At 37.7% G+C, this 26,497-nt stretch overlaps 1 protein-coding gene across 4 annotated transcripts in view; it reads right to left on the bottom strand.

Annotated features, from left to right (window-relative positions):
• Positions 1-26,497, bottom strand: part of LOC115216277 (carbohydrate sulfotransferase 10-like) — a 167,590-nt gene that overhangs the window by 62,319 nt on the left and 78,774 nt on the right. The window contains exon 1 of one of the 4 annotated variants that reach the window (XM_029785493.2): positions 14,389-14,723. The exons of 2 other annotated variants lie outside the window; for them this stretch is intronic. In XM_029785493.2, coding sequence (XP_029641353.1) covers positions 14,389-14,488 — 100 coding nt within the window. In that variant the 5' untranslated portion in view covers positions 14,489-14,723. Of the gene's footprint in view, positions 1-14,388; positions 14,724-26,497 lie in introns of those variants that run through there. One more of the 4 variants, XM_029785480.2, reaches the window with a different exon arrangement.

The following is a 26,497-nucleotide window of genomic DNA, read 5'->3' as shown; positions in this document are numbered from 1 at the left end:
AGTTCGTAGGTCGTGCTTCACCACTTCGTCCCAGGTTTTCCTGGGTCTACCTCTTCCACAGGTTCCCTCAACTGCTAGGGTGTAGCACTTTTGCACACAACTATCTTCAGCCATTCTCGTCATATGACCATACCAGCGCAGCCGTCTCTCTTGCACACCACAACTGACGCTTCTTAGGTTCAACTTTTCTCTCAAGGTACTTACACTCTGACGATTATGAACACTGACATTACACATCCATCGGAGCATACTGGCTTCATTTCTTGCGAGCTTACGCATATCCTCAGCAGTCACGGCCCATGTTTCACTACCATGTAGCATGGCTGTACGTACACATGCATCATATAGTCTGCCTTTTACTCTGAGCGAGAGGCCTTTTGTCACCAGCAGGGGTAAGAGCTCTCTAAACTTTGCCCAGGCTATTCTTACTCTAACAGTTACACTTTCAGCACACCCACCCCAGCTACTGACTTGGTCTCCTAGGTAGCGGAAGCTATCAACTACTTCTAGTTTGTCTCCCTGGAACGTGGTAGAAGTTGGTCTCTGCACATTTCCAGTGTTTATTTCTCCTGAGCATCTGCCACATACGAAAACTATCTTCCCAGTTAGCCTACCTTTGACATTGCTGCACCTCTTATGTGTCCATAGCTTACACTTGGTGCACCTTATAGAGTTTCTACCTACACCTTTTTTACAGATCGAGCAGGGCCATCTACCTGAAGTCGTTTGTGGTTGGTCCACCTTCCTACTTATTAGGACTTTGGTTTTGGCTAGGTTGATTCTAAGGCCCTTCGATTCTAATCCTTGTTTCCACACCTGAAACTTCTCCTCCAGTTCTGATAGTGACTCAGCAATTAGAGCAAGGTCATCAGCATAGAGGAGCTCCCAGGGGCATCCTGTCTTAAATTCTTCCGTTATTGCCTGGAGGACTATGATAAATAGGAGGGGGCTGAGGACTGAACCTTGGTGGACCCCAACCTCTACCCGGAATTCTTCACTGCACTCGTTGCCATATATATATATATATATATATATATATATATATACGTACATAAATGCATAAATTCATATATCCATGAATATACAAACGTGGTAACTTAAGTATATTCATATACTCTTTGGGTGCATGCATATATGGTAGTAGATCGATACTGATATATATGCAGATGAACGCAAAAGTGTGTGTGTGTGGTGTGTATGTGTGTGTGTGTGTGTGTGTGCGCGCGAGTGCGTGCGTGTGTGTGTATGTATATATGTATATGTATGTATAAACATGTATATATAAATGAGTAACAATAGTGGTACGGGTGTTAATCCATTACAACCGTTTCTTATGACTCCCTTAATTGATTAATGAAAACATTACACCATTGTAAAGAAACCGTTTTCATCAGATGAATTCATGAATATCAAAGTAAAGGACACTCAAATGATTTCACGTAGTTAAAATCCCCAGAGCAAAAATATATGTTGATTGATTCTGCTACTATTTCAATTGACGGAATGCATTTACCGGAATAGAATAAATTTGATCAAACTAAAGAAATTTAGTGCTTAATAGAGATTTTAGGAGGGGGAAGGAATAGTAAACTAGTCACCCAATTATCTTTATTTCTAACAAGAGAGGAGGGCTCGGCTCCACTAATCTAGGTTTATCTGTTAAGGAGTTGTTTAATGTCTACTGGTCAGTGGTAAGAAAATGATTTGAGGTCAGGTCACCCTACTACTATGTCAAGGTCATTTGTGTTGGAACCAAATATACAAGCTTTATCTCCAAAAATCGACAAGGCCAAGGCCAGTAATAAGTGAGGAACAGAGACGGGAGGATAAGGAGAAAAGAAAGAAAGAAAGCTGACCAACCGTTAATAATTACCATAATATTAATAGAGGAAGACTTTGAAGGATAGCGGAGTAAGAAATATAGAGTATATAAATAATATTAGTATAAAAATGAAGAGGTATCAAATTTATATAAATAGGATAAAAGTAAAAAGATTTTTTTGAAGATACGCATCAATTACAAGAGGGCAACGATAAGACATTAAATATTAAGTATAACGTAGCTGTGTGGTAAGGAGCTTACTTCTCCACCATATGGTTCGGGGTTCAGTTCCACTGTGTGGCACCTTGGGCAGGTGTCTTCTACTATAGCCTCGGGCCGACCAAAGCCTTGAGTGGATTTGGTAGACGGAAACTGAAAGAATCCTGTCATGTATATATATATAGATATATATATATGTGTGTGTGTGTGTGTGTGTGTGTGTGTGTGTGTGTGTGTGTGTGTGTGTGTGTGTGTGTGCGTGCGTGCGTGCGTGTGTGTGTACTATTCATAATACCCTCATTTCTACGCGTAGACAAATTATTGTTGCTAAATTTACATTATTTAAAGGGTTCCAAGGATCTTTGATATTTACATCATTAAGATTATTAAAGTTGTTATTAGGGGATAAATTAAGATTACTACTATTATTATTATTGATCTCAGCTGGGTCTAATTGTCTTCATGCACTGCGGTAATATTATCTGGCTGGTCTTTATGTTCCAAGTTTGATATTTACATAATATTGTTGTTGTGTATGTATATTATCCCGAGGTGTATAATATGCCTCAATTTAAGTACCTAATTCAACTGAATCTTACTTATACATACACACTCCCACATACACACACGCACACGCACACCCACACACACACACACACACACACACACATCAAAATAAGCAACAGGATATCCAGAGGTGATTCAGTACCATTTAATTGAACAATGCAATCATTACATCAATTTAAATGCAGGGCTATCCTCAGCTGGATAAATAAATAAATAGAATTTTTAATCAGTCGGACACATTAATATAATTTGAAATGCTCTAATAGAATAAGAAGACAGACAAAGACCATGCTGCCACGACTCCAGCTTAGAATTTACTAGACATTAGGAAAAAATTTGTTGAGGTCATAGCTTGTAACGGATTTTGGTTCAGTTTTAATTTATTAGTCTTGTTTATCAATTACTAAATCTAAGATTAGAGGATTGTGTTTGTTAGGAAAGGGCAGGACAGAGTTGACAGAACATAGTGGGAATGGTCATAAAACTTGTCCAGATTATTTTGAAGTAGAATAAAGTAACTGACTATAAAGATGTTGGGTAGGGGAAGATCTCAAACCAATATGTTAATTACCAGTTAAAGGGGCAACGCTAATAAAACCAATGATGATAATACAGAGGAAATTTTATCATGGGGTACTATAGGTGATTGATTTTCAACAATATTGTTATGTTGTGTAAAGATAAAATTTAGGATTATCAAGAAAGATATTATAACCAAAAAGATAAATTTTGTTTATATACCAACATTTTCAACAATAGAGAGAGAAAATTACATAGAATTTGTTTATGTTTGAGTCTAAAAGAGGAAAAATGGCTATAAATACGTTTTTTTTTTCCATATAAACAAAACATCCTATATATAAAGTTACCAGTTATAGTTAAGATTGTACATTTATAAATTCGGCCTAATAACGGACAGTGGGACATAACTCTACAATTGCAACTAGGAGAATTACTACTATAAATATTATTGATATATATATATATCACAAATGTCACTATAAACAAGTAATTATCTCAATCTTTGGTCGTGGGCTGTATATTCAGCAAAACCGATTAATCAAAATTCATCAAAATTCTTCTAAATTACCGTTTAACGCAGCCAAGGTAAAAAAAAACGTGATGAAATGATGTGGCATCTGTAAAGTAATTTGCAGATAGAGTTAGTTGCTTTAGTATTTTTTTTCATTTTATGCATTTGCATGGAACAGTGTCAACAGTTTAATATTTCGGAATTAGTTATAAACTTCAAAGAAAGATTGTAATATATAATTTCAAGGAGAGAGATATCTACTATGTGGGCTTCTATTGTGCTTAAATGGGATTATTTACTGTCAACGCAGTGAGCTAACAAAGCAAATCAATTTTATCCAATGGGTATTGATTAGATTTGATTAGATAAAGAACGAGACCTATTTTTGCAGGATAGTTGGAGCAAATGTAGTCACAACACTTATGACAGATTTGAATTTATCACACGTAAGTTAAGCATATAACTTCCTTCATTACTTTTTGCAGTGAACTGGTGATATTGACAGTGATATGATCAGAAGGAAATTATGTTAGCGACAGCACGTTGCGAGACACACATACACACACACACACACACACGTATATATATATATATCGTTTTTGTATTTGGTTTCCAAGATTATTTATGTGAGTTCGTGTGTTGAAGCATATTCTGTTGCGTCTTGCATTAAAAAAGGAATAAGTGGAAATTTTACCGGTGAGTGTGGTAGATTATAAAGCACAAAAAGAGAATGATTGTCCCCAGACACAACAGTATATATATATATATATATATATATATATAGATATATATATATATATATATATCACCGTGATCACCGTGACCGACCAGGCTACAAATCGCTGGTCACAATGCGCTTCGCATTGTTTTAGCCTTCAAATGACACCACCTTGTTGGCTACGCGAGCAGGCCAATATATATATACATTCAGTTAGACAGAGAAAGGGAAAATAGTGGCTTCGCGCTATTTAAACCAAGACCACTGTTATCAAATGGGAGCGCCAGAGCATAGAGCCACAGGAAAATAGTGGCGGATGAATGCGAGGACAGGACAAAATAACGTTATACATTACAGAAAATGCCTTACAGCTGTGCAATAAGCAAAGGCAATAACTATACGTATAGAGTGCTAAAACGATACAGAACAAACAGAAAAGGCCTTTTCGGTTATCAAGGCAGTGAGGTAGCGCAAAGAAGTGGAAAAAGTCCTTGACGGACGGAATACAAAGTGTCTGGTTGGGTCAGCAGCAGGTCGAAAAAGAAAATGCCTTACGGCTGTACAATATTCTGAAGCAATAACAATACGTATAGAGTACGAAAACGATACAATACAAACAGAATAATGCCTTTTCAGCTATATATATATATATATATATATATATATATATATATATATATATATATAATATATATATATATAATATATATATATATATTATATATATATATATATATATATATATATATATATATGTACATATATATATATGTATGTATATGTGTATATACAAGAAAAAAGCAACAAGAATGGATTAGTTTTTCAGTACAATTGTTTCATACGAAGACAAGCTTTATTAAAAGCTGCAAATAAGCTCCGGTAATTTGCACCTACATTATGGATGGATTCACCTTTTCTGTGAATCTAACAAGCTTTTTTAAAGCCTGTTATAAGACTGTACATCATCATTAGAGAACTCTGGAAGTCTACTTACAATCTAAATTTGCTTTTTATAGAACTATCTCCGATACTTCATGAGTGTAGCTTCACCCACTAAGATGCTTGGAGAACTCATATGTGTTTTGGCTGATGAGTACGGGACACTTGTATTTGCTGCAATATTTGCAGCTTTTAATAAAGCTTGTCTTCGTATGAAACAATTGTACTGAAAAACTAATCCATTCTTGTTGCTTTTTTCTTGTTTATAATCACACCACATTATTGTATGGTTAATACCATATAGTTTTCTGGTGCATCTAAGTGAAGTACCGCATTCAAGTGAATTCAATAGAACTCACTTGAATCTTAATTGCTTTTACTGAATATATGTGTATATATATATATATATCTATATATATATATATATTATATATATATATATATATATATATATATATATATATATATAATATATATTTATATATATATATATCACCGTGATCACCGTGACCGACCAGGCTACAAATCGCTGGTCACAATGCGCTTCGCATTGTTTTAGCCTTCAAATGACACCACCTTGTTGGCTACGCGAGCAGGCCAATATATATATACATTCAGTTAGACAGAGAAGGGGAAAATAGTGGCTTCGCGCTATTTAAACCAAGACCACTGTTATCAAATGGGAGCGCCAGAGCATAGAGCCACAGGAAAATAGTGGCGGATGAATGCGAGGACAGGACAAAATAACGTTATACATTACAGAAAATGCCTTACAGCTGTGCAATAAGCAAAGGCAATAACTATACGTATAGAGTGCTAAAACGATACAGAACAACAGAAAAGGCCTTTTCGGTTATCAAGGCAGTGAGGTAGCGCAAAGAAGTGGAAAAAGTCCTTGACGGACGGAATACAAAGTGTCTGGTTGGGTCAGCAGCAGGTCGAAAAAGAAAATGCCTTACGGCTGTACAATATTCTGAAGCAATAACAATACGTATAGAGTACGAAAACGATACAATACAAACAGAATAATGCCTTTTCAGCTATATATATATATATATATATATATATATATTATATATATATATATATAGATATATATATATATATGTACATATATATATATGTACATATATATATATATATATATATATATATATATTATATATATATATATATATATATATGTATGTATATGTGTATATACAAGAAAAAAGCAACAAGAATGGATTAGTTTTTCAGTACAATTGTTTCATACGAAGACAAGCTTTATTAAAAGCTGCAAATAAGCTCCGGTAATTTGCACCTACATTATGGATGGATTCACCTTTTCTGTGAATCTAACAAGCTTTTTTAAAGCCTGTTATAAGACTGTACATCATCATTAGAGAACTCTGGAAGTCTACTTACAATCTAAATTTGCTTTTTATAGAACTATCTCCGATACTTCATGAGTGTAGCTTCACCACTAAGATGCTTGGAGAACTCATATGTGTTTTGGCTGATGAGTACGGGACACTTGTATTTGCTGCAATATTTGCAGCTTTTAATAAAGCTTGTCTTCGTATGAAACAATTGTACTGAAAAACTAATCCATTCTTGTTGCTTTTTTCTTGTTTATAATCACACCACATTATTGTATGGTTAATACCATATAGTTTTCTGGTGCATCTAAGTGAAGTACCGCATTCAAGTGAATTCAATAGAACTCACTTGAATCTTAATTGCTTTTACTGAATATATGTGTATATATATATATATGTACATATATATATATATTATATATACAAAGAGTGTGAGAGAGAGAGAGAGAGAGAGTTTACAATGAATATATGTGTGTGAGGTAACACACACACACATACATGGAGACAGACAAGCAGATAGACAGGTAGATAGATGTGCACAATAAAGTAGGAAAAGTTTACCACGTATTATTGAAAAAACTATTCCCAAAGGCGAACGGGCAGAATCGTTAGCACGCCGGATCAAAGGCTTAACAGCATTACTTCCGGCTTTATGTTCTGTGTCCTAATTCCCTCGAGGTCAATTTTTGATTTTCATCCTTTTGTAGATCGATGAAATAAGTTCCAGTCAATCGCTGGGGTGATGTAATCGACTAGCTCCTGTCTCACAATACTACAGCACTTTGTAAACTCATAAAGCCTTCAATATTATTGTAAACTCATAAAGCCTTCAATAATTTCTGAATTCAGTAATGTTATCAATAGAACAGATGATTTTTCGTCTCTTGATTACATCACTATTTTTCTCACACAAATGAAATTCGTAGAAGTTCTGGTGTCGATTTATCAGCTAAACTACTGAGCATAAATTTAAATATATTTCAAAGAGATATGTTAACACATGTGTGATGAATATGATGTTTTTATATCTGAGCTGATGGTTTATGTCTGCATCTTCACAAGGAAGCCGACTAGAGGTCCTCTATACGCTTACTCAACAAGCTAGAAATAGCAAATAAATCTCTCACAAATCAATCTTTAAAATCTTTGATAAAAAACAAAAAAAAAACAACAACTGGGAACTCAATCGAAATAATGTATTCTGAGATTAAATTATACTGAAAGTAAGGGACGAGTTGCTCATACCCACAATGACTTCCATCATAGGTTCGTTCGACGAAGAAAGACCTATAGATCCTGCCACCACCATCACAAATAAGATGTACAACAATATCGGGCATTCATATCAACTGCAGAGAAATGAACGGCAAAATCAATAGTAGTCAGATCTGCAAAGTAAAACTAAATGCACAAGGTATTTCGGCCGAACGCTGACCCGTTACTCCAATCCACAACTCTATTCTATAGACAGATAATCTATTCTTCTAACTATAGGCACAAAGTGCTGTAGTATTGTGAGACAGGAGCTAGTCGATTACATCACCTCAGCGATTGACTGGAACTTATTTCAGCGATCTTCAAAAGGATGAAAATTGACCTCAAGGGAATTAGGACACAGAACATAAAGCCGGAAGCAATGCTGCTAAGCCTTTGGTCCGGCGTGCTAACGATTCTGCCCGTTCGCCTTTTTTTTAAGTAAATGAATAATAAGAACTGTTGTGTCTGGGGAGAGTCATTTTCTTTTTGTGCCTTATAATGTAACACACTCACCGGTAAAATTTCCACATATTTCTTATTTTTATTTTCCTAAAATTTTCGTTGCGTCTTGCAACCTTTTGAATAGTGAGTGTGTTACATTATAAGGCACAAAAAGAAAATGACTCTCCCCAGACACAACAGAATATGCTTCAACACACAAACTCATATAAAGAATCTTGCAAACCAAATCCAAAAACAAAATAATAAGAACGGAAATGCAGTAGTAGTAATGAGGAGGTAAAGTCTAGTGGAGAAACAAAATATATAGAAAGTCTTGAAGAAAAACATTACGACAAATGTATTTTGTATTTCCAGTTATTTGTAAATCACTGATCATTGTAGAATTCATTTCAAATTAATCCACTGTATGCCATTTATTGGGGAATGAGTTTGACATTTTATCATAATTACGTGCCTTACATTGAGAAACCCCGTAATCTAACGCTCCTAAACATCCACCGAGCTATATTACATGTAATTATCGTAATCTCCCACCAACTCCACACACACACACAGAAAAAAAATCCACCTTCAGAGATTTGTGGTGCTTTACCAGGAAAGGGAAGTATTAACCTACGGTTGAAACTGACCCAGATGATGAGTTCGACTTGCATTTTAGTAGGTCAACCTAGAGCCGGAGACGTATGTAGGCTATGGAATATATTAGCGTTTGTTGTAGAATATATTACTTCAACTGGTTCATACTGTAAAGTGACCTCTAGAATCATTCTTATTATGCTTTTATTGCTTTCTGATTTACAAGAAATTGGATAAGTGTTTAATTCTAGTTCCTGTCGCTTTAAGCTGATTGCAGACACATTTATCTGCATAAAACATTGCTCTATCACAAGTAATTTTATTCCTGTGGCAGGAATGACACCGGCATTGCAAGTCAGCGATTCACTTGTCATTCTTTACCACCACCGTTGTTTGCACCAGTAAATTATATAAATTACGGTATATATAAGAGATACGTGCAGCCTACTGTTGAAAGCTTTATTAACCAGGGGCACATACAGCACCATTAAAAAATGTAATCATCGACCACTTGTTCAATAATCCATCGGATTGGGGACACACACACACACACACACATACACGGAACAACATACACACATAAGCACACACACACACAGCAACACATACACATAAGTACACACACATACATACTCTCTCTCTTTCTCTCTCTGTCTCTTTCTCTCTCCCCCTCTCTTTTTGTTGGCTAAAGCTTTTTGCAATTTGTCATGGGCATTTTATCTTTAAAAATGCGTAGAAATTAACGTAACAGAATTTACTAATTATTTTAAAATGTATTTTTTTATGAAAATTAGAATTATCTTCCTTTCTGAGGGCAAAGACTCAGCACACCGAGTTATTGCATAACTTTGCAGAGGTCAGTAAACCCCACTGGTAAACCCCGCTAATTTACGTATAATATATGTTGCATCATCAATGACAAATTATCATTATTTCTTAATATCTTTAAGAGTCTTTGCCTAAAGTCAACATTTACTGTGAGACACATAAAGTAGCAATCAACCAGCGTGGTCAATCTACCTGTCCAATTGGTTCTTATGCGTTTGGGATTTTTCTGGAGTTTTCGGCCTCAATTGCTTTTGGGCTGCCCATTTTCTGTTTTCTTTCTGAATGTACTCAGTTCATTACAGTTTTTGCATGACGAGAGATAAGTAGGCAGAAAATATAATCCACTAGCTAGACGAACCAGCTACAGCATCTTGTTGGTTTGCAGCAGATGGGGTTTAATTCACAGAAGAATCTTTTGATTTGTGATTCTGTTTCCTCAGATAATTTTCGGATCTTTTGCAGGTATAGTTCATGAAATGTGTCGAGGTTCTTGACCAATTTTCCACTTTTCCCCGTCATACAGAACTACTGGCAGAATTGTTGCACTAAAAATTGGATCTCCTACTGCAATGCAAATATGTGTTGTTGTCCATATTTGCTGTATTTACTGAAATATTGCCAATGCTACAGACCATATCACTTTCATTCCTGTTTTACCCACATTTCCGTTCAAGTTGTCCAAGTCGTTCACAACATTATCTGCTACAAGCTTTTTCAACTGCCAAATTTCTTTGAAGTTATTGGAATAATTATCAAACGGTGACCGCGCTTATATTTTTCAGATTTCGAGGCAATGTGTGAAAATAACTGCTTAGACATTTCCTGATCTTTTGCTACTAATTACTAATTTAGTAAAAACATTGTAGTCTAGACATTTATATTGATAAGACTAGAATGACGGAGAGAGAAAGAATACTGAAGTGAATTCCAAAGTTAAAAATATGCGTGGGCAGAAAAAAAGAAATTCAAGATGATGAACTGGCAGAATCGTTAGCACGCCGGGGAAAATGCCTTTCGTCCAGCTTTATGCTCTGAGTCCAAATTCCACCGAGGTCGACTTTATCTTTCTGCCTTTTGGGGGTCAAGGAAATAAGTTCCATATTTGTCTTTAATTTGTGTTATGAATTTTCTTTTATTATTGACAAAATAAAAAATGCTTCGGACAAACTGTCTTACAGTGCTTTACGTTCTGAATTAAAATACTGCTAAGGGTTAACTTTGCCCTTCATATCTCGGGGTGAATAAAATAAAGTAATAGTCATGAGCTAGGGAACGATGTCTTATACCTCTGTTACGAACTATTATCTTACCTCAAACTCTATAGCCAGACAAACGTTGTAATTTGAAAAGGTGTGGTATTTTATAGAAGCAAACAGTTTTGTATAATAGCAAAACGTGGAAAATGCTAGCAAAGATTACAAAGAAGCTTGACCCGTTCCACGAACGATACCGACGGAAAATTCCCAACGTAATATGGTGAGACAGATTCATAAATGAAGAAATTCTTCTGCGTAGCAAACATCCTAATGCTATATGTTTCGTTTGGAGGACTATACATTTTGCTTGTCGACCACTAGGAACGCTAAGACTGAAATGACCTGGACACCAGATGGTGACAAACGGAAATAGGTTTGGGAGTAATTTTTAAAGTGTCCCCTAGGGACAAGCAGTTTGAATACATAACGAGTTCTAAGAAATATAGCAGTTTTGTCACACACACACACACGAAACTCTCTTTTCGCTAAAGGGTTGAAAAAGTCGATAATTACTTTATCTAGTACCTGCTTTATCGACTCTAGAAGGATTCAATATAAAACCCACCCCCCACCTCATTGATGGCGAGATTTGTTGAACTTAGAACAGTATTAGCAAAATATGTGAAAATGTGTTTACATACATTTTTGATGATATATTACTTGTATTCATTAAATGTGTTTTTTTTTTCAGAGCGAAACTTTGAACTTTGATTTTGATAAATTTACAATTGTGAATGTTTCATGAATGCCAAAGAAAATGAATAACTAAAGACGTGACAGTAATTATGAGAACGTGATATCAAGCATTTATAGTTCTATTTCAAAGTTAATGGCTTCGTAAATTGATCTTCGTTATTTGAGTATAAGGTATTTAAAATATTTTATTGAAAATTCTGGTCAGTTTCTTTAACATACGAAAATTAACTACAAAATTTATTCTTAATTTTCTGAAATTCTCTCTTCTCTTTGAGAATCGCAAAAAATTTATCATTAGGTTTCTGGTTTTGGTTTTAAATTTGGAAGAAAATTTGAATAAACTAAAAATGTAGTACGTTCGTGAGACATGAAAATGGTTACATAACAAAAAGGGAAGGGTTAACTTTGAAGAGAGGTTGGGTCAAAACAAACACAAATAAAAGTAAAGACTGAAACAAACAATCAAGTACAACAAAACAAGGAACACTCAAGAAGTCTAGGAGTGGAAACTAGACAGGAAAAGAAAACGAAATTGGAAAGATAACATTTGCTCCCCCGCACACAAATACACACACACGCGCGCGCGCGCGCGCACACACATGTGGTCACGGTGGGTTTCCGTCATTCGACGATGATGAATTAGATGTTCAATCAACTGAATTACCTGATCCTGAATTAATGTGTAAATGGCAGAACATTTAAAAGAAAGGTACACCATTAGCATAATTCTTATTTATTTATTGCCCACAAGGGGCTAAACATAGAGGGGACAAACAAGGACAGACAAACGGATTAAGTCGATTACAACGACCCTAGTGCGTAACTGATACTTAATTTATCGACCCCGAAAGGATGAAAAGAAAAGTCAACCTCGGCGGAATTTGAACTCAGAACGCAGCGGCGGACGAAATACCACAAAGCATTTCGCCCGGCATGCTAACGTCTCTGCCAGCTCGCCGCCTTTTACATAATTCTAAAGCAGAATCTATTTCTTTACTACCCACAAGGGGCTAAACACAGAGAGGACAAACAAGGACAGAAACGGGTTTAAGTCGATTATATCGACCCCAGTGCGTACTGGTACTTAATTTGTCGACTCCGACAGGATGAAAGGCAAAGTCGACCTCGGCGGAATTTGAACTCAGAACGTAACGGTAGACGAAATACCGCTAAGCATTTCGCCCGGCGTGCTAACGTTTCTGCCAGCTTGCCGCCTTTTACATAATTCTAAGGCAGAATCACCGTGACGGAATGTGTGACAAGGTTGTACATTTTGAGTTACAGATACAGTCTGTATGACGATGATCTAAACAGTTTCCGTCTAACCACAATTTAGAAGTCGACACGAAGCTATAGAAAACTACATTTACCCAAGAATCCACATAGTAGGATCGATCGCAGGACCTCGTGGCTGCGAAACGAATTTAACTACCCAACCAGAATGCGCCTACATACACACAAATAAACACTCCCTATCTCTCTCAGACACACACATACACATGAACGCATTTGTGCGTGTATGCATATAAACCTGTTAATATTAGTCTGGTGCATGGGCGTGTGTCTATATTGCTAATGTATCATTTAAAAAATTGTATCATTAACTCTGCTGTAAAGCAATTGCTTCAATTTATAGTTCTTTCTACATATCCCAGTTCTTTGGTCCTTAATTATCCTCTATTATCAGATATAGAGCAAATCTACCATTTTTTATTGTTCAGAAAATTTCTTACAAGCGATAAATTCCAAGTAGATAATAGGGGGCAATTCAGCCAAAACCAGAGGATACATTATCAATAATCGATACGTATAGTTTTCAAATGTATTGAATTGGTCAGATATTATAAAACAGATGCAAAGCAAGGTGTGCATTTAATATAACGTCAAGTTACTGTGAAGCAGGATAAATGAAATAAGAAAAAGAATAGACAGCAAAAAAGCTATATAAGACAGTCGCATAAGGTTAGTGTGTTGTATTGCTTATGTTAACTAATGTTAATTACTGTTACATACTGCTAAGGTTAATTTAAAGCATAGAAACATTCTCAAATTTGATAACATTTGTAATCGTGTATTATAAAGATATTTTCAAAACAAAAATATTACTTATATTAGTGTAAGAATATTTGTAGCTCATCAATTCAATGTTTTTGCATTATGTATTCTAACAAAATAAATTTATTTGCCAACATAATCTACTTTAGTTGATAAGATATTCGGAATATACAATTTTATAATCTCGGATAATATTGAATGCAACAATATTTATTAGCTTGGTCAGTAGTAATTTTGAAGTGGAGTTTTACAAAGAATATGAATAATCCTCTACTCACACAACATTTTAAACTAAGTTTTCTTTTCCTGCTACGAAGAAAATTTGATGATAAGGTATTCCTGTTTTGTGTTACTCATCTAATATGTTAAAGTTAAATCGTTATTCTTGAAAAAATATTTTAAATTATTATATTTAATTTCATGAAATATCAGAATTGAATCGCATGATTAGTCAAGCAACATTAGGCTTAATCAATGTCACTGTTTAAAATAAACATAGAGAAAATAATTTTATAAACAAGATCAAAGATCAAAGAACAAAATAGCTGTAAGTATGATCCATATAATGTTGGATTTATAAAGTGGAAATCAAATCTTACCGGCAATACTTAGGCCATATAAAGACATAATAAGCAATAGTGTGATAATCAATCGTTTCAATCCGATAAAGCGTCGAATTTGTCCAAACCGAAGAACCATAGTGTAATTTCTACTGGATAATACGATGTCCTTTGAAGCTACACAGGACAAGAACGATTAACTTTTCCTCTCAGTATTTTTGGTGATTTGACACGACATATATATGTATATGTAAACTTTTTCTCCTATGTGTTTACATACATTTTGATGATATATTACTTGTATTCATTAAATGTGTTTTTTTTTTCAGAGCGAAACTTTGAACTTTGATTTTGATAAATTTACAATTGTGAATGTTTCATGAATGCCAAAGAAAATGAATAACTAAAGACGTGACAGTAATTATGAGAACGTGATATCAAGCATTTATAGTTCTATTTCAAAGTTAACTGGCTTCGTAAATTGATTTTCGTTATTTGAGAATAAGGTTTTTTGTGTTGTGTTTTCTTTTTTGTATCTTGTGTCAGGCGTGCAGCAGCAAGTCACTGACATCAGCTAAGGTGAGGTACAACCTTTACGAATAATTGTGCTCAACTAGTGACCTAAAACTGCAGTTGTTTTGCCGGTTTTTTTTTCTCGATATTTTCACAGTGGAAATTCAAGTTATTATTTAGAAACATAAACGTAACTTTTTTATGATTTATACTTGTCTCAGCAATTGAATTAAGATTCTATTTCCTTTTTAGTTTTCAAACACCATGGCTCTAACGAAACGTGACTTTTACAATTACAAAAAGACAGCTAATTAACTCAACTTAACCCAGAATAGAGTGAGCTCAAATGTTATCTATATGGTGCTAGTGCAATGAGGAAGCAACACCAATTTCAAAGGCGTTTAGTGGGTAGTAGGCCTACGATCAGGTTGAATATCTTCGACCTAGTCCTTAAATACTTTTATCGTCGAACTTTAATGAAGATAAGGCAGAATATGGTGGGTAGAATTATCTAAGATCATTGAATGTTACCACCACTAGAATTAGACAAAGAAAATCTACAGTAGGGCGGTCTTGTAATACATTTCTCACCGTGAGGATGCACAAAATGGGAAACATAGAATGGTATTCCTTGCTTTGCTTTCAAGTTAAATAACATTAACTTGACTTAAGTAAAAAGGGACAAGAGGCCACTGAATGTGTACCTTAGTGAAAGAAAGTTATTGACAGATCTGGCTATGCCGTAATTATAAAGAAGCACGATGAGAAAGGAAAAAGAAATTCTGTGACATGAAAAAGATGGTTATCTGCAAGGTTCCCTCACGCTGAGGACGTTAGAAGCGTTTTCAGTGTTAAAACAAATGACACGTAGAATGTATTCTTAGTACTGGGCAAATTCCTTTAGGAAAAAAATTTGAAGAGTTTGTCAAGGTGAGAAACTAATTTGAAATAGGTTATTTACTGGGATAATGAACAGTTTTGGTGTCGTGAATTTTGATTGTGTGAGACAATGTATCTTCCTTTGTGAGTCCTTTTACCACATGAACTTTTTCGGAACCCACTTTCGTTATCGTAAAGTATAAAAGCCATCTCAATATGGCTAACCACAAATGAGGGGTGTTACTGTAGCTTTTTAGCCCCAGGAGATCATCGTCTCCAGCTGGCTTTAGGCACATTTTCTGTGCCCTTCAGGTATTTGCAAAGGGAGGCCATCCCTTCCTCGTAAGATTATTGTCTCTTATCAACGGGCGGTAACCACCAGATCACGATGAAAGACAAGGCCTGTTTGCAAATATATAAGAGTTTTTCTAGTGACGTCTGCCACTGATTTCGAAAAACTGACTGTAAGCATTATTAAATCTCAGAACGAGATGTAATCGCTCGACAATGTAAAGTATAATAACCGGTCCGGTGCGTATCACTCAGGCTTACGAGAAAGGGGTGGTCTCCCTTTGCAAATACCTGAAGGGCACAGAAAGTGTGTCTAAAGCCAGCTGGAGACGCTGATCTCCTGGGGCTAAAAAGCTACAGTAACACCCCCCCTTTGTGGTTAGCCATATTGAGATGGCTTTTATACTTTACATTGTCGAGCGATTACTGTTTACATCTCGTTCTGAGATTTAATAATGCTTACAGTCAGTTTTTCGAAATCAGTGGCAGACGTCACTAGGAAAACTCTTATATATTTGCAAACAGGCCTTGTCTTTCATCGTGATCTGGTGTTTTGACTCGTCTAGGGACCCCTCTTTCATCTGCATATTGAGAAGTTAGCTGCCTATTTTGTTGAGTGAGTTCGTTTTTTGTTCGTCGTTGTTTGTGTTTGCTCGTGAATTTGAACAGTTGTTCGTTGTGTGACAGTATTTTCGCCCTACGGGGCTGAAAATTCTGTGTATAAACATTGTTATTACCTTCGGAGTAATTTTTTTTTTTTTATTATTGAAAAATTGGTTCTCATAATTTGAGAAATGGAGTTCGATTTGGCGTCGAGGAGCGACTTTCCCGTGATGGGAAAAAGCGAACAGAAGGATATCGAGGTTAAAAAACAGTCTTTTTCGGCCGCAGTGGGCGGAACCGTAACGGAAGTAGAATTTAAAATAGAACAGTTGTTCGAATACCGGAACTTGGTAAAAAAGGAAGGCAACGAAATAAAACTGGTACCGCCGCAAGCGATATTACAGGAAATAAAGGCCAAGACAGTCGTATACAAGGTTTACAGTAACAAAGAGAAAAAATAATGGACGTGAAGAACGAAATAGTAGAGAAGTGCTTGTCCCCGGTGTGGAGCAAAATTCGCTACGTCGGTCGAGGTACCCGCAGCGCTACCGTTGAAGCACATTTCGACTCGGCTGATGTGGCAAGAGAGATTTCATCGATGACCTTAAAAAGTGAGGACATCATGTTACTACCTACCTATATGGGAAAAAGAACTGCGAAACTATATGTGGAAGACATTCCAAGAGGATATGATATAATGTGGGTAGCAGCGGCGGTTCTGCACGACGTAGAGCAGAAAGTCTCAATTCTGCAGATGAAAAGGAAAGAGGAGGTAAACTGGAAGGGACAAGCGCTTGAACTCCTAGTTCAAGCAGAAAATAATGTGCTAGAAAACTTACCCGATAGGGTATTTATTGAGGAGGGAATTACAATGAGAGTGTCAGTGGAGGGGCGCAGACCTAGGTGTTTCAAATGTGGTGAAAAGGGTCACGTCCGCTCGAACTGCATAAAAAAATAGAAAAACAGCGAAGCCCCTCCTCAAAGTGCTTCAAACACAGAAAAAGGAAAGGCGGAAAAAGACCCCAAGACTGCGACAAGGAAGGCAATCGAAACGGAAGATAAAAATGAACTAATGGAATTTACACAGGTGACACACAAAAGAAAAAAAGAAAATACCCTGGACTCCCCTCCCCAAACAAAGAAAAAATCAGCAAACACCGCAGAGATACATACAAAACAAATTCCCCAGCCCTATCCCCCACGGCACTGTATTCATTGGAACACAGTTCGCCAAGCCCCTCCCCATAAAACAAGATTGGAAAAAATTGATTAAAAAAAATGAAAAGATTGTAGCATTCGACGAGAAAAACGATAGAGTGTTCAAGTATTTTAAATTTTCGAAACTGAAATTATTCAGTAAGTCTGCAGACACTAAGTCGACCACTCGTTTTGCAAAAATAAAGGAAGACGAGTGGAAGGAAAAAACACTCCAATAACATTTTTAAAATAACCTTATCAGAGACGTAACTAACGAAATACTGGAGGGCAAACTTACTATAACCCCGGCAACCACACCTACACAGAGCCCGATGGCAACTCCGGTTAAGAGCCCTGCAGCTACGACCACAAGGGTGGAAGAAGGGGAAGCATGCAGATTTAAACTGTCATGCTCCTTGTCCCAACCGTGAGTTTATTTATTTTTTCTCTCTCCGACAATGGCAAAGCTGGGTTGTGTGAATGTGCGTGGAATGGGGTCGAAATGGAAACAAATTTGTCTCCTGAACGACCTCACGACACACGGAGTGGACGTAGCTATTGTAACCGAGTCCAAGATGAATGGGGCCCAAGCGTTCTCGCCTCTTCTAAATGGTTTCGAGAAATTTATTTCTCCTAGCCGAGGAGGAGGAAGGGGCGTGGCAGTCCTTATCAGGAAGAGCTTGGACTTGCAGGTAAGTACTGTCTTTCTGGACCCAGAAGGCAGGCTGGTCGTTCTGGATGTGACCCACGTAAGTAAACAGTCCTTCAGGTTGGTAGCTGTCTATGCTCCGAATGAGTGTAGGCAGTCGGGTTTTTTTCGGAATCTGGAGCACTTTTTAGTGACGTCGAAAACGGTAGTCTTAGTAGGAGACTTTAACACTGTCCTCGAAGCGCGGGTCGACAGTGTTGGCTCAACCAATAGGAAGGGGAACCTTAGCCTCAAGGGTCTACTAGAGAGCTTTAATCTAGTAGACCATTATCGACTGGATGAGCCGAGCGTTCCACAGTGGACGTGGAGTAACAACGCCGGCTCACGCAGATCGTATATATATAGGATATTCGTTAGGAAAAGAGATAAGGATACGTTTAGTTGTCCACAGTTTCACATTGTGCCTTACACGGATCACAAATTTGTGACTTGTAGGGTGCAATTAGATAAGTGTCATAGACAGGGACCCGGGTACTGGAAGCTGAACAAGTCTATTTTGAATTGTGAAGACTTCCGTACCCGGATTAAGGGCATTATGTGGCACCATCATTAACAATAGATGGTGGCACTCCCTCAAAAGAGCCATTCGTTCAGAGTCCATTAGATTTAGCAATCAGCTAAGGTTAGATAGGTCTAGGATAGAGGACGATTTAGTTAAGAATCTAAACGAGGCAATGGAATCTGGCTCTGCATCCGGAGTGATGGCGGCAAGGACGGTATTGTACCGTCACCTTAACTCCAAAAACGAACGTTGCAGAGTTAGAGCTAAGCTACGCGCAGGGAAACGAGAAGGTATTAACGTTGCCGGATGGGCCCGTCGAGTGGAGAGTTAGAGAGGCAACAAAGCTTCAATCAAGTCTTTAACTGACGAAGAGGGACACAAGATCTATGGACAGGAGGAGATGCAAAAGTTTCTTCACCAGCATTTCGCCCGTGCGTTCGGAGGGGGGGGGGTCGCTGGAGCGGGGGAGGGCCTTAAAGGACTTCCTAGCCGGCGGACCGCGGCTCTCGGGGCGTGAGGTGGAGTGCTGTGAAGGAGCGATCATTCCCGCGGAGATAGAGGGGGTACTGGCCGGATGCGCCGGGGAGAAGTCGCCGAGGCTGGATGGTCTGTCCTACGAGTTTTCTCAAAGTATGCCGGACTTGTTCGGGGGAATACTGGCAGGCGTCTACGCGAACTGGCAGCAGAACGGGAGAATTCCCAGTTCTGTAAGCCGGGGAGTGGTGACGCTAATCCAGAAAGACCCGAGCAAGGGGTATAACATTAGTAATTACAGGCCCATAACTCTACTTAATGTAGAGTTAAAGATTTTGGCCAAGGTGTTGGCAAAAAGGTTGACGACTGTCGTTGAGAAACTTGTAGAGAAAGCACAGACATGTGCAATTCCAGGTAGGTCGATCCAGGACAATCTTCACCTTATACGCTACACCTTAGATAGGGTGGGTAAATTAACCGGCAAGGGTGGGGTAATGGTCCATCTAGACCAAAGTAAAGCGTTCGATAGGGTAGACCATAAGTACCTGGCGACGGTCCTCGAAGCGGCTGGACTGGGCCCTGAATTTCGCGGGTGGATCTCCGCAATGTATAGCGGCATCAAGTCCACCGTCCAGATAAACGGTTACCTAACGGAACCGTTTTCGATCGAATGTTCAGTTCGTCAAGGTTGCCCCTTGTCACCAATTTTGTACGTGTTGGCTCTCGAGCCATTGCTGCGAAAGTTGGAGAGGCTGGGAAGTAACCCGGATGAGATCGGAGGCAGGAGGACGGTTTCTGCTTATGCGGATGACGTCACCATCATCGTGTCCAATGAGGCTCAGCTACCTTGTGTAGAAGATGCTATCAGAGGATACGAGGGGGTGGCAGGAGCAAAAGTTAACAAGGACAAGTCGATTGGCTTACGCCTCGGCACCTGGAGAAGCAAGTCGATATCGTCCAGTGCCGTGGGACACTTGACAGATGGTCCTGTTAAGTTGCTAGGAGTTTGGTTTGGGCCAGACTCCCAAACGGAGAGGAATTGGAGTGAGGTGACGGGCAAGGTGGAGGCCATAGTACGGACCTGGTCCGGAAGGTTTCTGTCCTTGAAAGGAAGGGCGGAGGTGGTACAGATGTTTATTGCATCTGTAATCACTTACCGCCTGACCGTTGTCCCTTGCCCCGATTCATGGCTTAGCAAGTTGGAGCGAATCCTTTTCCGCTTTTTGTGGAAGGGAGGAATGCCACTTGTGAGGCGCTCCGTTTGCTGCCAGGAACCGTTAAAGGGTGGATTAGGAATGCCTTGGTTGATGATGCGCAGACATGCGTTGAGACTGAAGCATCTCTGGCACCACCTGGAGGGTGATAAGGTGTGGAGTCCGCTGGCAGGGGAATTTTTCCCGAGACCGGCTTCCTTAGTGAATTTTAAACCCGGTTGCATCAAAAGACGGAATCTGACTTTATGGCAAAAGGAGTGCCGACAGGCGCACACGCTGATCCACAAGGCGGGCAAGGCCGGCTGCGGAAATACCACCTCGGTATTTTATAGCAGGCTGGTAGAGGCAAAGAACGACGACGTCCTAGGACCAGCTTACCAACCTGTTTAAAAAGACTTTCAGGACGGGGTATTTGGATAATTTCCAAAGATCCCTCGCCTGGCAGTGTTATAGGAATGCTTTACCTGTTCGCGAGAAGTTATCGCAGCACGGAATTTCAGTGCCACCGACATGTCCAAGATGCGGGTTGGACGATGAAACCGTCCAGCACGCTTTTGTACACTGTCGGCAGTTGTCAGACTTGATAAGTTACGCAGAACACGTGTTATCGCATCTGGGACGAGTACAGCTGTCGGCTGAGTCTATGATTAAGATGATACCGCCAACTGGACTCTCGAAGGAAGGTGAGGCATGTTTTCACTGCACGGTTGCAGTAGTAAAAGAATGCATGTGGCGTACAAGAATGGAAGGAGTCGCAATAGGATCCTTTGTCTCAGGCCCCGGCTTGCTCACTTACTTCAGATATCATCTGAAGAGCAAAATGGAGCTGGAAAAGAAGACCTTACCACGAAGTGTGTATGAAAAAAGATGGAAGGAAGTGGTGAAAAAGGTGGGTGTCAGAAACCCAGTTTAACAAAGGATGGAGAAGAGGAAAGGGAAGCTGCGGGGCCTTATAGGTTGCCGGGGTTTAAAATATATCGGTAAAATTTCAATCTAATGTAATGTTATATTAGTCAATGCAAAGGACAATTTAAATACAGTTTTTTGTATAATGAATAATCCATATATTTTGGAAATTTTTAAACGAACCACTTAACTGTTTTTTGTATGTATGTCCTGTATTGTTCTTCTATGTACTGATTTTATAATCGTAATAAAGAATTAATCGTGATCTGGTGGTTACCGCCCGTTGATAAGAGACAATAATCTTACGAGAAAGGGATGGCCTCCCTTTGCAAATACCTGAAGAGCACAGAAAGTGTATCTGAAGCCAGCTGGAGACGATGATCTCCTGGGGCTAAAAACCTACAGTAACACCCCCCTTTGTGGTTAGCCATATTGAGATGGCTTTCATACTTTACATTGTCGAGCGATTACTGTTTACATCTCGTTCTGAGATTTAATAATACTTTCGTTATCATAAATAAGAAACTATAGAACACAACGTATAAGCAGTTCTTCTAAACAAAATATAAATGATAAACTAAAGCTCGGAATATAAAAAAAAACAAAGTAGACAAAACTTTATTAAGAGTAAATAAGATTGTTTCAGTACAATACATAACTCATGCACATAAGAGATGACAAATTGTCAGTAATGTTCATTAGGAAATTCTACGTTCTTAAAGGTATACAGGATTTTGTTTTTGCTTTCTACCGTGGAAGCTTAAAATACAGATTCACATAGATACAGGGAAGAGAAAAGAAGTGCTACCATTGAAAATTCATCTAGTATTGGAAATTATGATTCCACATTCATAGAAAAAAATAAGTTCATTTCTTGTAAAAATTTAGATTCCACTCAAATAAATAGCTTAGTAAATTCTTGAAACTTCAAAGTAATTTTTTTTATCTATTCCTTTACAACAAAGAATTAATTTTGGTCGCGATCCAATTTGCAAATGACCATGTCTGGCAGAAATTATTTGCGGAAATATTTTTCTATACCACCGAATACTCGATTATGATCGTCATTTTGTACTGTTTCCATAAAAGTGTTTTGTTAAGAAATGCTTCGATCTACCTTCAGAGTGAAATTGCTTACATTCTTCCATTGCAGAAACTTTATGTTCATTTTAAGCTTCTGAAATATGTCTGATAAAGCATAATTTGCAACGCTAAATTTCACAATGGAAGAATTCCCTCTATTTGAGTTCTTTTCTAAGAAAAAATAGCATTACACGTTTTTAAGACTACTATTCTTCTCTTTTAACAATCGTCACACCCTTGTGCGTTTTAAAATCTTGCTCAACTTGGATTTCTTATCATGGTTGTGCGAATAGACAATCTGAAATACTGATCACGTTCTGTGTGAACATGTTAATTCTGCGAAAGGCTATTCCAGATAACTGTATCCAAATATTTATTTGGGCAATACTATTCCTCATTATATACATATTGACAAGGCGGCGAGCTGGCAGAAACGTCTATTTTTGAGTAGAAAGTGTGTACGCTCCATGTGAGTCCTGTTATTGTAAACCTCGATGGATAACTGAAGTCTTTACCAACTGAACTGTGGACTATCTACTTCACTATGGAAGGGTATTGGTAGTAGTTTCTTTGACGTAAGTTCAATTGTTACACACTGTTACTGTTACACACTTTCATTTTATGTTTGTGGTAGGTCTTCCCGCGCGGGAGAACCAAGATTCGTTGAATTGTTTAAATTGTTGAATTGTTGAATTTTCATTGCTGCGTTCTGCCTGCTTTTGAAAATTGTTGCTTCCTCATTATGGGTGAAGTGTGAAAAGAGTGAAATGGAACGTGTCGCAACTACACAAGGTACTACGACCAACACCCTTGAAGTTCGCGAGATAAAAATAGAGGAATAGGAAAAAGGAAACAAATTGTTACAAAAGGAAGGGGCCAGATTAAAGCTGACCAAAAGAAGTGATAAAGAATGTAGCAAGGAAGATGGCCCTCTACAGGACGTTATCAACCACTACCAAGAAAATAGAGATTGCTCCAGTAGAGGCAATAGAGGAATGTCTAGGTGAAGTGAGAGGATTAACCACCTACTATACGCGTGGAAGAAAATACGGCACAGTGGGGGTTAGGTTCTCCAGTGACAAGGACGCTATTAACCACTCCACTGAGCCAATAAGGACACACGAGTGGGTGCTGCCGATGTACTGTGGCAAACATTGCCAGAGTGAGAGTCAGCAAAGTTCCCCCACCGAGATCGAAGAGGTATGGCTGGTGACAGCAGTCATGCACGAAATGGCGGAAGATGCAAGGATTCTGAAGATAACCAGAACAAAGGAAGTTAATTGTTGGGCTACGGCCTTGAAATGATAATTCAAGTTGGGTTAAAAGACTTACATGGAATTGTAGAAGAGGTTCTTCTACCAGAAGACATTACGCTAAGAGTGGGTGTGGGGGAAGACCTCCAACATGTTTTCTATGTAAGCAAAAATATTTTATGAAAGCAAAGTGCCTTCAGCAGGAAAGTGAAGTAGAACAGCACGAAGAGCAGCCCACTGAAGTCTGACGGTGTTATAACTATTTTATTTGGCTTTTCTCTGAGTAAGGGAGAATATAATGATTCAACGTCACTTATACTAAAGTGTTATCATTATACCTAAAAACCCTAACTACAGTAATAACGTCATATAGACACATACGCATGGAACGCTATATTAATGACATGTATGTTGAATATTTTAATCGTGTCCTTTAAACCGCTATAAGAAACATAAATCAAAGATTACAGAAATGCATATTTATCTATGCTCAGTTGAAAAACAAACGTGAAGAGAAACATTTTCTTTTTAATTATTTTTTATTATATAAATATAACATTTTATATTATTTACAGTAAGAAAGATAACTTTGTCGTGAAGAAAACGACTATAAATTCCTTAGCTAATTTCTTCTTTCTATCTAATACATTAACCAACAAATCAAAATAGATTTGTGATTAACTTAGACATGGCATGAAAATTTACCGATGTCTCAAAAGAGTGAGTGCCGTGGAGTTATGTGACAACCAACGAACACTGAAATATTTTCCAAAATCCAGGGTTTTTATAACTGCTCAACTTGACTTAAAAAGAATCGAAATCCATGACCAATATTCTTTTCGAAACTTCTAGAATCTTTATATGAGCAGTTATATTAACCAATGGAAAAAAAACGAAAATGATAATTCTTCGGCAAAGACATTACGTCATATTGCCAATTCGCGCCACATTTCAAAATGGCTAAAATGGTTATTGCTACAGAAGAAAAGAAGTACTCCACTGTAGCCTTGATATTAGCGGAGTGGACACTACAACCTACTTACTGTGGCAAACGTCTTTTCTTGTAGTGTCAACTCTTTATAAAGGCCATGTGCCTTAATAAAAGAAATTGAGCTGGCAGGATAATCAGCCCACCGGACAAAATGCTTCGCGGTATTTCGTCTGCCGCTACGTTCTGAGTTCAAATTCCGCCGAGGTAGACTATGCCTTTCATCTTTTCGGGGTCGATTAAATAAGTACCAGTTACGCACTGGGCTCGATATAATCAGCTTAATCCGTTTGTCTCTCCTTGTTTGTCCTCTCTGTATTTAGCCCCTTGTGGGTAATAAAGAAATATGTATTTCGTCTGCCGTTACGTTGAGTTCAAATTCCGCCGCGGTCAACATTGCCTTTCACCCTTTCGGGGTCGATAAATTAAGTACCATTTATGCACTGGAGTCAATATAATCGACTGTCCCCTCCCCCGAATTCCAGGCCTTGTGCCTATAGTAAAAAGGATTATATACATATTAACATATTTGTAAGTATACACATTAGTATTGAAAATTGAGATATGTATATATGTGTGTGTGTGTGTGTGTGTGTGTGTTGTTTTTTGTTTAGAAGAGGAGAAAGAGAAAAACGGAGGAAGGGAGGAGAGAGAAGAAAAAAGTATGCTGATGCTAAATGGCCTCTCAAGATGTCACTTGTAGGAAGAAAAAGAAAAGAGCAAAGAGAAAGAAGAAAAATGAAAGGGAAAGACAGAGAAAGAAGCTTCTTTTCAATTTATAATTTGTATCGATGTGGTCAACTCTTTGAAATTCAATTTCAATTCAAAATGTTATTCTTTATTCAATCATTGATTTTGAAAGTCTCCCCCCTCCCCTCCTTCCCTTATCATATACATATTAAAATGTTTGTAGATATAAACGTTTCTTTGTGATTGAAAAATGATTCTTAAGTAAGTATATTCACAATTATAAAGTATCAAATATATCTAGAGTTCAAAGTTCAATGAAAATATACCTTCGCTCCAATGTTGATTGATTTAAAACGATATGCTTGGAGAGGGTAAAACTGTAGTATTCAAGTACTCGCATTATTTCTCCCCAGCCGTATTTTCCATGAAAGTTAGCTGGGTACAGCGGCTGTGTAAGAAAACTGTGTTGTCCATAAATTGCTCCATTTGAAAGAGTGTTCATGCATATTATCGTTGCTTTTCTTTCGAACGTATTGTTTTGGTGAGAATTGTTTTTTTATAAAATGGTCATCCCTTCAACATTTCTAGAAGGGGAAGATTTTGAATTTTCCTTATCCACATATTTCTATATGTTTACTCATTGGAATCTTGTGTCGTTCCTCTTGTGTGATGTTCAGCTCCATCGCCTTTATAATTCCATCATTTATAAATTTTAAGGGGTAATTCTTTATTTTTAAGAAACCTGTGAGCTCATTAATTCGGATTTGATGTATTTTGGGAGTCAATTAGTATCGTACAGATACGTCATGCCTTACTCTATGGGATGTTCCTTTTGATATGTGCGGG

Source organism: Octopus sinensis, linkage group LG1 (assembly GCF_006345805.1).
Source record: "Octopus sinensis linkage group LG1, ASM634580v1, whole genome shotgun sequence".
NCBI classification, from domain to species: domain Eukaryota; kingdom Metazoa; phylum Mollusca; class Cephalopoda; order Octopoda; family Octopodidae; genus Octopus; species Octopus sinensis.
Note: the sequence above shows the minus strand (reverse complement) of the source record. Positions and strands in the feature narration are given on the sequence as shown.